Source organism: Gossypium hirsutum, chromosome A05 (genome assembly GCF_007990345.1).
Source record: "Gossypium hirsutum isolate 1008001.06 chromosome A05, Gossypium_hirsutum_v2.1, whole genome shotgun sequence".
Lineage (NCBI taxonomy): Eukaryota > Viridiplantae > Streptophyta > Magnoliopsida > Malvales > Malvaceae > Gossypium > Gossypium hirsutum.
In genome coordinates this window covers 2,172,482-2,185,975 of record NC_053428.1, presented here as the reverse complement: position 1 = coordinate 2,185,975, position 13,494 = coordinate 2,172,482, and the positions used below count along the sequence as shown (strand labels likewise).

At 31.5% G+C, this 13,494-nt stretch overlaps 1 protein-coding gene across 1 annotated transcript; it reads left to right on the top strand.

Moving 5' to 3' along the window:
* Positions 1-9,987: 9,987 nt before the first annotated feature.
* LOC107907236 (uncharacterized) lies at positions 9,988-13,454 on the top strand. The gene is made up of 4 exons (XM_016834517.2): positions 9,988-11,205; positions 11,458-11,682; positions 12,403-12,494; positions 12,623-13,454. Exons 1-4 carry the CDS (start codon positions 10,099-10,101, stop codon positions 13,293-13,295), a joined length of 2,097 nt encoding a protein of 698 aa, XP_016690006.2. The 5' UTR covers positions 9,988-10,098; the 3' UTR covers positions 13,296-13,454.
* The last annotated feature ends 40 nt before the right edge of the window (positions 13,455-13,494 follow it).

Sequence of the window (13,494 nt, the reverse complement as noted above, 5' to 3'; positions counted from 1 at the left end):
ATTTCCCTTAAAAAGACTAATTAGGAAGCAAGAGATCTGGTCTTGAGTAGGACGTGGCGGATTTTCATAAATTTGCATAAAAATGAATATATTCATATTATTTTTAAATTTATTAAGTGTGTTTAATTTTTTCCCATTTTTCTGTAACACTTAATAATTATATTTTTAATATTTTATATAATATGAAAATTGAGTGATTGTTTTAGTAAGTATAAATTTTATATACGGAAAACATTAATTTATTCATAATTTTAAAAAATTAAATAAATATTATTCAATCTTGATGATATAATAATAAACTTTGTCTATACATTGTGACTCTGGCTATCTTTCTTTTTTTCCAACTTCAAATATAACCATTTGAGTATGAACAAAAAAAAAACCTTATCTTATGGCATTATAAAAAAAAATTCATAAAAAAAAAGGCAAACAAAATGAGCTAGTGATTCTGAATTTATAAAAAGCAATGAAACGACACTTTAATCAGGACATTTTTTATTACTATTGAAATAAATTTATAATAGACAATTTTTTTTGTCAAAATAAAACATTTCATAAATTAAAATAAATTAGGATACAAAATATAGGTACATAAACATCAACCTTTAACAGTGATTCAATACAATAAAAAAATTCATACAGTTACACATAAAATCTTTACTACAAAAAAGTATTAGCGTTTTGTTGTTGAAAACTGGATACTAATTTAAACCCCAAAAAAAAAGACCTTATTTAAGCTAATCCTTTTATTCTACGAACCCAAACTTAACTCATACATCAAGCGGTTTTCGAACTTTCAAATACAACTCAAAACCCGGCCCTTCTACCAATTTTCCTACTCATACTAATAATTGTTGCTGTTGGGAAGGCCCTTTAGAGTCTGCACTATTTCGTTTGTGGGCTCTACATGAGCCGGAGCGGCTGGCCCCGCCTCCACAAGGGAAACAGACGACAAAAACCGCTGCCCATATTAGAAATATTTACGCCCACCTACCGCTTTGAAGATAAGGTGGGTCCCAAATTGGGTGATATTTTCTAATCAAATTTCAATTCCACAGCAGCCGAAAGCAAAAAAAGAAGATTACATAAAGTCTAGAAGCGGTTTGATCACTGAATTGAACTGGGTATCCAGATATGTAAATATAGTTATGATACATAAATATATCAAAATTTCTACCCAAAATAACATAGATTTTGATAGTCAATTCAACAGTGAGTTCAGCTCTACTTTCTTTCTTTATATAAAATTTATATTCTTATTCCCAGCTAGTTGTTTAGGCCGCCACGGAAAACACGTGCAAAATGACGACAAGAATGCCACGTAGGGGGATAGACGGTGATCGAATGTGGTGGGGGCGGCATCTGATCTGGTTCCTTCATTACACTTTGAAATTGAATTTGTTCCCATCTCTTCCCTAGATTCTTTTATGAAAAGAAAAGTAAGATGGAAGTTTCTGCCAAACCTCTGTTTTGGCTTCTTCTTTTTTAAAAAAAATCTTTTTTGGTGAAATTTTTTAAATAATATTTATTAATAATGTTTTGAACAAAAGTTAATAATTAGTTTTTTTTAATTATTTATGATTTAAACTGATGTTATCTTTAAAGAAAGATTATTTTAAGCTAAGTAAGCTAAATTCCTTTCTATGATACCTATAACGAAATTCGCCACTTCATCTATTGTCGGTTATATCGCCCAAGTATTCTTTTGACCATGACAAATGCTACTCATAGAAATTTATCATTTTGTCCACTTTTTTTTCTTTTTCTTTTTAATAGTGTTATCTTCTTATATTATGCAATAAAAGAAAAACTTTAGATCGGTGATCTTAATTTTTAGTTCAACTTTTCCCCATACTTCGTCTAAAAAATTCCATATAGAAAGTCCAGGATAATGATTTTTTTTGTTAATCAAACTATTTAAACAAAATAATTATTAACAATAATATATTCTTAAATATTAAAAAATCATTTCATAAAGATCCTTTTCTTAATATTATTTAATTGTTAATTTGATATGTCAATCAAATTATTTAAATAAATAAATATTAAAAAAAATTATCAAGGCTACCTTCCCCACTTCATCCGAAAAATAAAATAATATTTGCCAATTTCTTAAAAAACACGGAGGGCAACAATGTCATACCAAAAAAAAAAGGAGGTTAGCTTCCAGGAATTGACTAGTACACGTAATCTAAAATAAAAAACGTGGGGGCCACTATCTTCAAACGTTTATATAAAGCTTCAAGCAGTCATTTGAATTCGTTCGCCAAGGCAGAGGAAGAATCATCAACATCAAAAACAATCCTGTGTCATAAGCTTCGCCTTCAGAATCCGCCATGTCTAATGCTACTTGCTTTTTTTCAAGCACCAAATCCAATCCTTGTCTCAGGTCTCAAAAACCTCGGCAGCCTAGTTTCGGGAATCGTTGTTTGTTGATGGCAAAGCAACAGAAAACAAGGTTTTACATCCTGGGACGTTGTGTCTCCATGCTTTTGTGTTGGCACGATCATTCTATTTCGGATTGAGTTTTGGGATATCCGCTGGATTTTGGAAAACAGGATTCTCAGATTCTGTTCGAAAGAGGAGACGGAGGAATTTGAAGAAAAGAAAAGAGAATCAAGCGCTGGAAAACGGGATTAGCCGTAGGCATAGAATTTAGGAATTTGGGATGGGGTTTGGTTAAGGATTCAGGTGCAAATCAATCATTTGTATGCCAATACCGGAGGAGAAACAATGTGTAAATAACAATTTTTGCTTCTTCCTATTTGTTTTCTTTTTCTTTTTCGTATAATTAGTGCGGTACATTAGGATTAAATCAGTAAAATTAATAAACGATTAAGACTATTACTTCGAATATAATATCTATACTACTTATAAAATAAAAAATTTCAAAAAATTACCGATAGAAATATTTAACAACGGGAAATAAAGTGTAACACCCCCTAATCCCAAACCGTTACCGGAACGAGGTTATGAGGCATTACCGGACATATCAAAAAACTTACGAATAATTTACAATTAATATAACTTTCAGAGTATAATATAATAATTAAGTCCCTATCTTGAACTCTCGAAGTTCAAACACGTATTAAAAGTAGAACGGGACTTGTTCGAGTATTCCAAATTTTTTTATAAAAATTTTGGCAGCATTTCTGCTTATTTTTACCTAAACCTCCTGCAAATTCAAACCAAAACAACCAACACCAATATTTCACATTCATATACTAATATTTATATTATTAACAAAATTTTAATTTAATAACTATTATAGCATCATTCAAAATTGATTAAAAACTTCATTCATTTAACAACTTGATGTTAATGTATCAAAATATCATGTACTTTCCTTACCATTTCATTTAACCATCTAAATTTTATAATTCATCATTCACTACCCAAAGTAATATACATATTCAAGTGACTAAATAACACCTATGTACATGCCACCTTTACCCAAAAGAAAAATATAAATCACCAAGTTTGTGTTGGAGTCGGGATTGTTCTGGATGCTGAGCCGGGACACTTGACTTCTACTAACCTGCGCACGAAAACAACCGTACGCTGAGTATGGATATACTCAGTGGTATTACTATAATCCAAGACTATTTAACATTAATAAATTACAAACATCAATCATTTACTCTATTAACAAATAACCTCATTTTCAAATTTTCATTTCAATTATTTACCCTATTAACAAAGCTCAGACTATGACAAATACGCGGATTTCCACCCAAACACACCAGAATATCCAACCCAAACACACCCGGAATATTGTAAATCCTTCATAACACACCGGTATAATATATCCTCCCAAACACACCAATAAGGCATTAAATGCCTATTCGGATAAACCGAAGTATATAATAACAGAAACATCTTCTCGGCCGAACTACAATCTCTTCATCACAAATCCAATGGCATGCCATTTGTATCGAATCTAGTCCGACGAGTTAATAGGGTATTATTTTACTTTTTCTAATTTCAATTTCACATACTTACCTCAAGTCTTATTTACCATACATAACAATTAAAATTTCAGCAATCAATAATAATTAAAATTCGAATTATAGTAATACACACCGTAATTCTCCCGTTTTAGTCCTCGATGACTTTCTCCTTTCCTTTCGATGCTGATGCTTTAGGTTCTTTGTTGGCTACGAAAATAATAATTTATAATCATCAATACAACATTATTCAATTTAATTCATGAGCCTAAACTTGCAAATTTAACCATTTTTAATGTATATATATAATTTCACCATTAAGCTGTCTACTTGAGTCATTGTTACTAAATTATTTATATATTGAGCTACGAAACTCCAAATTAATATCCGTAAATTTTTCTTAAAACTAGACTCATATATCTTCTAACCATAAAATTTCCAGAATTTTTGGTCTAGCCATTTAGTACAGTTTATTCGTTAAATACTCCCCTATTATTTCATTTGACAGTTCTGACCTCTCTCTACTAAAAATAAATTATCTCATTGTACAGAACTCGAATAAGGTTCTTGTTTATTTATTTTGAAACTAGATTCATTAAGGAGTCCACATATATAAATTACACTCCATAATAATTTTTGTACAATTTTTAATGATTTTACAAAGTTAAAACAGGGCATCTCGAAATCACCCCGAACCAGTATTACAAAATTTCAAATATATCTTGATTCATCAATTAATTGCTTACACTGTTTCTACTATAAGAAACTAGACTCAATAAGCTTTAATTCCATATTTTGTTCATCCTCTAGTTCAATTTATAAAATTTTTAGTGAATTTTCAAAGTCAGACCATTGCTACTTCCCAAAACTGTTTTGATGTAAAATGTTAATAACCAAATTTATAACACCAATTCACAACTTGTTCCTATTCAAATTTCATTTAAACTCAAATTTAACTATTAAATTTTCAACATATTTTCTTAATTCCGAATTTTCCTCAATTTAGTCCCTAAAACACAAAACTTATAGCTTACTTTGCAATTCAATCCTTATATCTACTCTAACTTGAATTTCATTCAATTAAACCCCTATTTCATCATTTTATTCAACATGAACTTTGTTTAAAAACCTAAGAACTTCCAAACTAACAACTTAATTTCATCAAAAACTTGTTTTAAGACTTATAAAATATCAAAATTATGAGAAAAGGACTTGATTGAGCTTACCAATTAACTCCAAGCTTCATAAACCCTATTTCCTCTTTTCTTTCTTCTTTCTCCCCTGTTTCTTTTCTGTTTTCGTTTTCATGTCCTTTTCTTTTTAACTTATTTGTTTCTTTTATATATATAATAATATAATATAATATAATATAATATAATATACTTAATTATTAAATAAATATATATTTTTTTAATCAATAAAATCTTTGATATTTTCCACGTTAAACCGCCTCAGCTATAAGAAATGGTTTAATTTCCTCTTAAGTCCTTGTAATTTTTCTTTAATCTATAATTAAACTTTTACCCTTACTCAATTTAATCCTTTTTACTAATTACTCTCAATTAAGCTAAATTTACTTAATTAAAACCTAATTAAACACACTACTAGACTCATAAATATTTTTAATAATTATTTTCGAACTTATTTCACTAAGACGGAGGCCCGATAACACACTTTTCTGGTGCCCACGGATTTTGGGTCGTTCCATAAAGAGAAAAGGAAGGTGGTGATTCCAGGACCAGTTTACTTACATTAGGCGAAAAGCTGCAGGTTAAAAGTGGAGAGAGAGGATGAGAGGAGGAAGGAAATAAATGGGAACCCTTTGGGTTTTCTTGGAGGAGAAGAGATTCTTGTTGCTCATGCTTTGGTGTACGTATAAGAGAATACCTCTTATTTGATAATGTCACTTACCTTAAGAGATAATACAATTGGTAGACTTTTGTATGCTCTGTTAGATGGTAAGGACTTAGAGATCAATTGTCGCAATGTGTAATGCTATATGGTTTTATTTTGATATTTTCATTATTCAGACTGTACGAAGTTGTTTCTTAGTGGTCTCTCAATGATCCCCACAAAAGATATGTAGTAGATGACCTCTAAAGTGGCTCCAAGATGGTTTTAGAGAAATTTGTAAAAGGTTGTTTACAAATAATTTTAGACGAATAACCATCACAAAGTGTATCTAATAAAATATTCGACGGGTCATTACCAGGTTATTCCATATTTAATCATGTGTCATTATTAAAGTAAAAGTTAAGCAAATATTATAATTTTTTAAAATTTAAATAATTTAAATCACAAATAAATAAAAAAAATCTTAACAGTTAGATGCAGAGTGAAGTTGAAAGTCAATTATAAGGTGGAGTCAAAATTTCACGCAACTAGCAAGCATGGTTTTCTCGACAAGGGCAGCTCGCAATCTGGTTCATTGATAACCTCAATTGCTGCTTTATTTTCTCCATCACCGAAAGAAAGATTATGGTTGAAATTGGATAGGATTTTATGCTAAATTCGGTAGTTAAATGCGCATGCTAAGATTTTCCTTGTTGCTATTACAGATTCCACTTAGACTTCAGGTATCATATCTAACAGTAAGCATGTTGAACTTAAAGGCGTCTGGCTGGGTGTCTATCCCATAAAATATTTTGAGAAGAATTAATATTTTAATCTTTAAACTTTACCATTTATCAAGCTTTTTTTGTTTGTTTAAATTAAAACATAGATTCCATCCAAGTATGAACTTTTATAAACGGCATTAAGAATGGATGATGGTGCACAATGAGCGAATTTAAAGAAATTATAAAATTTATAAAAGTATTTTAAAATATACTCAAGTGTTTACACTCTTGTAGTGCATATTTTTTTATTTATAAAAGTTTCATCTTCTACTTTTTAAATTTATTTTTTATATTATTAAATTTATAAATAATAATTTAATGTTATCGGAATCACATCAATTAATCGATTGAATTAAAAATCAATTAGTCCAACCATCCAATTGGTATATATATAATTGAGATTTCATAAAATCACTGTGAGCATCTCAAAACTAAAACCGGAAAAAATTGAATATAAAATTAAATGAGCTTCTTGTTATTTGAACCAAAACTTGAAAAATTGAATGTAAAATCAAATCAACTTGTTACGTGATTTGGGTTTTCTTACCCCTGTTTCATTCGCTGCAAATCTTCCTCTTCGATGACAAAAAAATGGCGTAAAACTATATTTAACAACTTGGGTGTGCAATATTTTGACTTAAATCATTTCGAGGGTTAAGGACAACCATGATGAAGAAAAAAAAAGATTTTTTCTTCATTACCTTTTATTATTGGTAGAAGGCATGTGGCCTGTTTGCTGTCTGCTACGCTCATGCAACGATTCGTGGGCCTTTTAAGCTTGGCTTCATTGGATCTAGAGTTGGGCCAATAGCCGTTGTTTTCTTTCGCTTTGGGTTAGGCTTAGCTTGTCCATCTTTTTGCTTTGGGTTGGGCCTTTTAAGTTTCCCGCTTGAAAAAACAACTTCGTTAAAGTAACACGATATATGGTTGTTAGAATCGGACTAAGGGCTAGTTTGGCAATGCTTTTGAAAAGTACTGTGAAAAAATGCTTTTGAAAAGTTTGGTTTAAATTTTGAGTATTTAGCATTATTGTCAAAAAGTACTTTTGAAAAATAATCTGTCTATTTTATATATATTATTATCAAGTAACAAATATGTATTTAAATAATATTTAAATTAGTTAATATTATTGTATTTTAGTAAAAATATTTAAAAAATTATTATAACTTGTCGTTAATATTTTAATATATGAAATATAATTTTAAATATTTATAACTAATAAATATTAATTATTTATAAAATTTAATTAGAATTTATAAACTATATTTTAAATATTTAAATATAATCATTAAATATTTGTAATTAGTATTTTAAAAAATATTTTTTATTTTTAATTAATGATTTTAATACATTTGTAATTAAACACCAAGAAAAAGAAGAAGAGAAAGTATTATGTTATTGGAATAGTGAAAGAGTAATATAGCACTAATTTGAGAGAGGAAAAGTTAAAAATTTTACTTTTTTCTTTTTAAAAGTGTTTTTGAAAAGAACTTTTGAAAAGGTTAAAAATTTCACTCAAAAACAAATTGTTTAACACAATTTTTCTTTCAAAAGTGCTTTTGGAGCCAGAAATATTTTTTTAACCACTACAGAACATACCCTAAATTAATTAGTTGAATAAAAATCTATAATCCAGATTGAACTAGTACAAAATCAATTTGATTGGATAAAAATTTTGTTAGAAAACCATTTGGACAGTTAGAAAATTGATGGAGCAATCATGGATTTTAAATATGAATCATAAGATAGACATGGATAACATAAAAAAATAATTTTATTATTATAATTTATAAAATATTTTTATGTTTGTATTATTATTTACTTGTGTTTTTTTCCCTAATTTTTCAAATTTTCATGGTATGATTGCTTCATGTTCATGATAAGAAAACCAAATTAATAAATATGTGCATATTTTAAAATATTTAAATTTAATAAGTAAATTTTTAAGAATTAGTATCCTCGCCTCCTCGGTGATTTCTTTTGCTTTGGGACTTGAGTTAGCTTGTCTCTTCGTTTGGATTGGGTCAGTTATTGGTTTCCACCTTGAATTGCTATTACTAACTCTTTTTCATGGGTGAAAGTTTCTGCTTGAAAAAAAAAATCGTTAAAATGATACTTCACAGTCCCGATTAAAAGAAAGTTTAGTGGGTTAATTATTAGTAAATTTTTTATTAATTATCTAATTATGAATAGTTATAAATGATGAGTTAATTATTAATATTTTTTCTTTTATGATTACCTAAATATGTAAAATTATAAAATAATTATTCAACTATTTATTTTTTTCTTTTTTGGTCATTAATTGACCAACTATGGCGACTTTTAAAATTACCATAATAGTAACTTTAACATTTACATTATGTCAATTTAGTTTTATTTTTGAAAAATTTAACCCTCAACATTTACATTTCATGTACTTTGATCATTTTTGTAGTTTTACTTTTATTTATAATTCTTTTACCTTTTTGTTCGAAGGTACCTCAAAAGTTAAAAAAATTATCAACTAAATTTGATTGAAAATATATAAAAAATTAACTCTCAATATCACAAAGAAAAATAAAATTGTAAAAAAAAGATCAAATTATATTATGTGTAAATTTTAAGGGTTAAAAATTTTTAGAATAAGAGTAACTTAACATAATTTATAAATATTGAGATCAAAGTTGCTATCATACTAATTTTAAAAACTATCATCTTTTATCATTTGATGACAAAAATAAAATAAAATAAAATAGTTAGGTGACTCTTATATAATTTTTTTGTTATTAAATAAAAAAACTAATAATTGATTGATTATTAGTAGAATTTACCCTAATTTTAAATAGTAAATTTTGAACATTTAATGAACAGATAGGATCTCAAGTCGCTAGCAACAATGAAGTCACGTGCTAAGCCATGATATGCTTTTAATACTCGGCACTCTAGTAACCCTTTTAGCCTAGTTCCCTTCTTCTATAAAACTTCAACAAGGACGTGAAGTTAATAAATTAAAAGTTAGATTGTATTTTTTTTTAAATAGATAAAGTAAATTTTCTAGGTTAGACTAGTAAATATATTTTTTATTAAAAATTTTATTTATTTTTACTTTTAAAAATTAATTTTTGTATGTTAATATAAGGTACACATAGTATTATTCTATTTTTTATGCCAGTTTTTAACCGTAAAATTAAATGAAAGTTTTAATAAAAATAATCAATTTACTATTGGATCTAACATATAATAGCTAATTTAACTATTTTTTGAATAATAGAAGTAAAATGTAATTTAACTATTACTATAAGGATTTCCCTGTCACTTTTTCCAAAAAGAAGAAAAATCCAGAGATGGATGCGTAACGGTCGGGTACAGCTTTCAGCTTTGTCACGGGACCCGGTCCCACCTGAATTCAAACAATAGAAAAAAAACAAAATAATAATATTAGCGGGCTTTTAAATTTGAATCTAGTAACTCGTAACGGTTGAATCCCCCTCCTTTCATCTTCTTTACTCTCCCCTTCCCCTTCCTCTTCCCCCACCATCCCTCCCACCCTAGCTATGGCTTCGCTTAACCCAGAAATCCTCCTAAAGCTTCTCCAATCCATGAATTCGCCGACGCGCGTCACTGGTGACCACCGCTCGGCTCTCCTCCAAGTAATTGGTATTGTCCCTGCTCTCGCTGGCTCCGACCTATGGCCCAACCATGGCTTCTACGTTCAACTCTCCGATTCCCTCAACTCCACCTACGTCTCTCTCTCTGAGCGCGACACGGATTTGATCCTCTCAAACCGGCTCCAGCTAGGTCAGTTCGTTTACGTTGACCGCTTCCATTTTGACTCTCCCGTGCCACGTGTCTCCGGCATCCGTCCCATTGCAGGTCGCCACCCTTTCGTTGGTTCTCCTGACCCTCTCATTGCCCGCATTTCATCTTCCAAAAGGGAATTCGTTATACAACCCGTTTCCGAATCCGAGTACTCCGTGGATCCGATTGCGGTTTACTTGTCTAATAAGAAGTTGGATCAACAGCAGATTTCAACCGAGAATAAGGATACGAAAACTGAGAAGTCCAGAGCAAGGCAGCCTCTCGCTCCGAGAGATAATGTGAAAGTTAATGAAAATTCGGAACACGAACCCAAGGTTCCAGAAAAGCCTCCGCAAAGATTTTCGTCACCGGCCACCGCCAAACGTTCTGGTTCAGCTGTTAAGAAGATCAATGCGGCGGTTGTGGAAAGAGATCCATCTCCGGCGGGGAAGGGAAAGAGATCTGCATCTCCGGTACCGTCAAAATGCGTGGTACCGAGCTTGGTTGCAGCTAAGGAAGATAATAGGAAAGTGGCGAGAGAGCCAGCTATTATAGTACCGTCGAGGTATAGGCAACCTTCGCCTAACGGAAGGAAGCAAGCATCACCAGGTGCTCGTAGAGCATCGCTTTCTCCAGGGAGGAGGTTGTCTGGGGTATTGAAGGTCTCGCCGGCTGTTGGGGATTCGAAGAAGAAGATGGCAACGATTGTTGCTGGGATTTCGAAGGTGTCCGAAGCTCTGGTGGGGTCGGCAAAGAGTAGTAGGAAAGGCTGGGATGACCAGCTGGAGAAAGATTCAGGGGAACACAAGGAGAAAGCTTCTGTCAAGTCCAAGCCGGATCTGCAAGCAATCTTGCGGACTCAGGTAAATAATTTTTCTTAATTTGCTAGCTTTGAGTAATAAATCACCAAATCCCAAAAAGAAAAACAAATTTGGGGCTTATTTGAAGTTGATATGCAATTTAAGTTTGGGAGAATTTTGTTGTTCTCATTTCAACTGATAATATCCCACGGTAGGCTTTTAAGAACGAAATTTTATATAATAGAATCTGAGTTATATGTGCAATTCTGAATCTAGTTAATTTCTGGATTTTTGAAATGATTATTTTCTCTTCAGGCGGCCATTTCAAGACGTTTAAGTGATGTACATAGTCAAAAATCCAATGATGAAAATTCTTCTAGCAATGAGAAAACGAAAGCTAGCTCACCTGAAGATGGTTCGGCCCCAGAGAAAGCAACATCTGCGAATGGGGCGGCAGGAGTCACCATTCATGAAAAGAAATGGACCGATGGCAGTGTTGCATGGGTTACCATTTCTGCTGACCTTGCAAAGCTTGGAAAGGTATGGGGTAGTGTCGAAATTATCAAGAAGCTAATCAAGCTCCTCTTTTTAACTTTTTAAATAACTAAATTAATGTGTTGTGCTTTTCTGTTCTCTACCTGTTTATCATAGTGCTTTACTGCTTTTGCTTTATTAGAATTTCTTATTTAAGTTGCTGTGTTTTCTTAATTTATCTTCTAGTCTAAATTGACAAAAGTTTTGTGATGCATTTCTCATGATTTTAACTTTATTTATTTCGTTTTTAATGTTGGGTGGATAAGACCAATTCACTACCCAACGTCGCAGTGTATTGAATTTTCATTGTAAACGTATAGCTAACATGCCATGATTGTGTACAAGAACTAGGATCACCATTTATGACTTATGAGTGCTTATCACCATCATTGAAACTAAAAAGTAGAAAATGTCCAATTTTTATTATAACTAGACTATTTTTGCCCTAAGGGTTAAATTTAAAATTTATGCAAGTAATGTCCCTTGAGGATTGCAATGCTGACATTATGAACTTATAAACTTTGGAGTATATACTAGATACAGCTCTGCCGTATGCATTTTATCATTGTGGAATGCTGATATGCTCAACAATCAACGTTAATGATAAACAAATCAAAACAATTATTCCAATGATTGACAGGGATCTTAACAGAAACAAAATATTCTGTTATCTGAAATATTGATTTGTAATGTAGCTGACATTGATTAAACCTTGTCCTAATGCAGGAGGCTATGCAGAGGAGAATTCTTGCCTCCAAAGCTGCAGCAGAGGCATTGGAAGAGGCCATTGCTACAGAGTCAGTTGTCAGGAATTTAAGGTTAGGGTCCATGTTAACATGCATATGAACTAGTGCCTATTACGTGTTGCAATGTTTTAGCATGTAAATGAATGATGTGACAAATATTTTGTTCTGCACCTAATTTTGTGCCCCCTTTACTTTTCCAGCATGTTTTCTGAACTCTCCTATAAATCAAAGGCTGGGAATCCGTTGCCTACAATCGACAAATTTTTATCGATTTATAATGATGTTGTGAAGTACACTGGGATTGCTGAGACTGTTGCAACTAGCAACAGTTCTAACACAGACAATGCCTCCAAATCTTCTTCTCTATGGGTTGAAGTTGCATTGGCTACTGATCTTGAGATACTCTCCCTTCTAACCCCACAAAACAATGAATCTCCATCAGCTCTGCAGAAAAGTTTGTCCAAAACCCAACTCAAAACTAGTTCATTGCCACAGCTGGAACCTATTGCTACAATATGGACCAGTGGTCAAGGAATGAAAGAGACGGTGCAATTTGCATTGAACTTGAAATCCGAGATGGAAATTTGGTTTCTTCGCTTCATCGAGGAATCATTGGATGCTGGTTTCCGGATGCTCGGTGAGTGTGCAGCATCAAGTGGTGGTAGCAAAGCATTACCATTGGACTGTGGCTCCATTGCAGGCGTTTTATCACAGTTAAAGCGGGTCAATGATTGGTTAGACCAGGCAGTTTCAAAAGGGGATGAACCGTTGATAGACAAAGTTGAGAAGTTGAAGAGGAAAATCTATGGGTTTGTCATTCAACATGTTGGAAGCACTTTTGATAATTGCTCCAATATTTCTTCATCATCTTGATTTATTGGTCTTTTTTCGTTTTTCCTTTTTTTTTTAAAACTAGAATGTTCATCTGTTTGTATTACTTCAGTTTCTGGATAAAGTTGATCCGCGTGGTAATTCAGACATGTATTTCGGTACATCAAAATTCATATTGTAGCTGTTGTCTACATTTGTTCAGTTGGTTTTTTGTCTTTTTCTCACTTGAAGCTTCGGTGGT

Excerpts from the sequence above, each read along its gene's own strand:
- LOC107907236 (XM_016834517.2), top strand. The coding sequence starts at position 10,099 with ATGGCTTCGCTTAACCCAGAAATCCTCCTAAAGCTTCTCCAATCCATG. Across the intron at positions 11,206-11,457 it reads AAGCAATCTTGCGGACTCAG|GCGGCCATTTCAAGACGTTT; the intron begins GTAAATAATTTT and ends TTTTCTCTTCAG. Across the intron at positions 11,683-12,402 it reads ACCTTGCAAAGCTTGGAAAG|GAGGCTATGCAGAGGAGAAT; the intron begins GTATGGGGTAGT and ends GTCCTAATGCAG.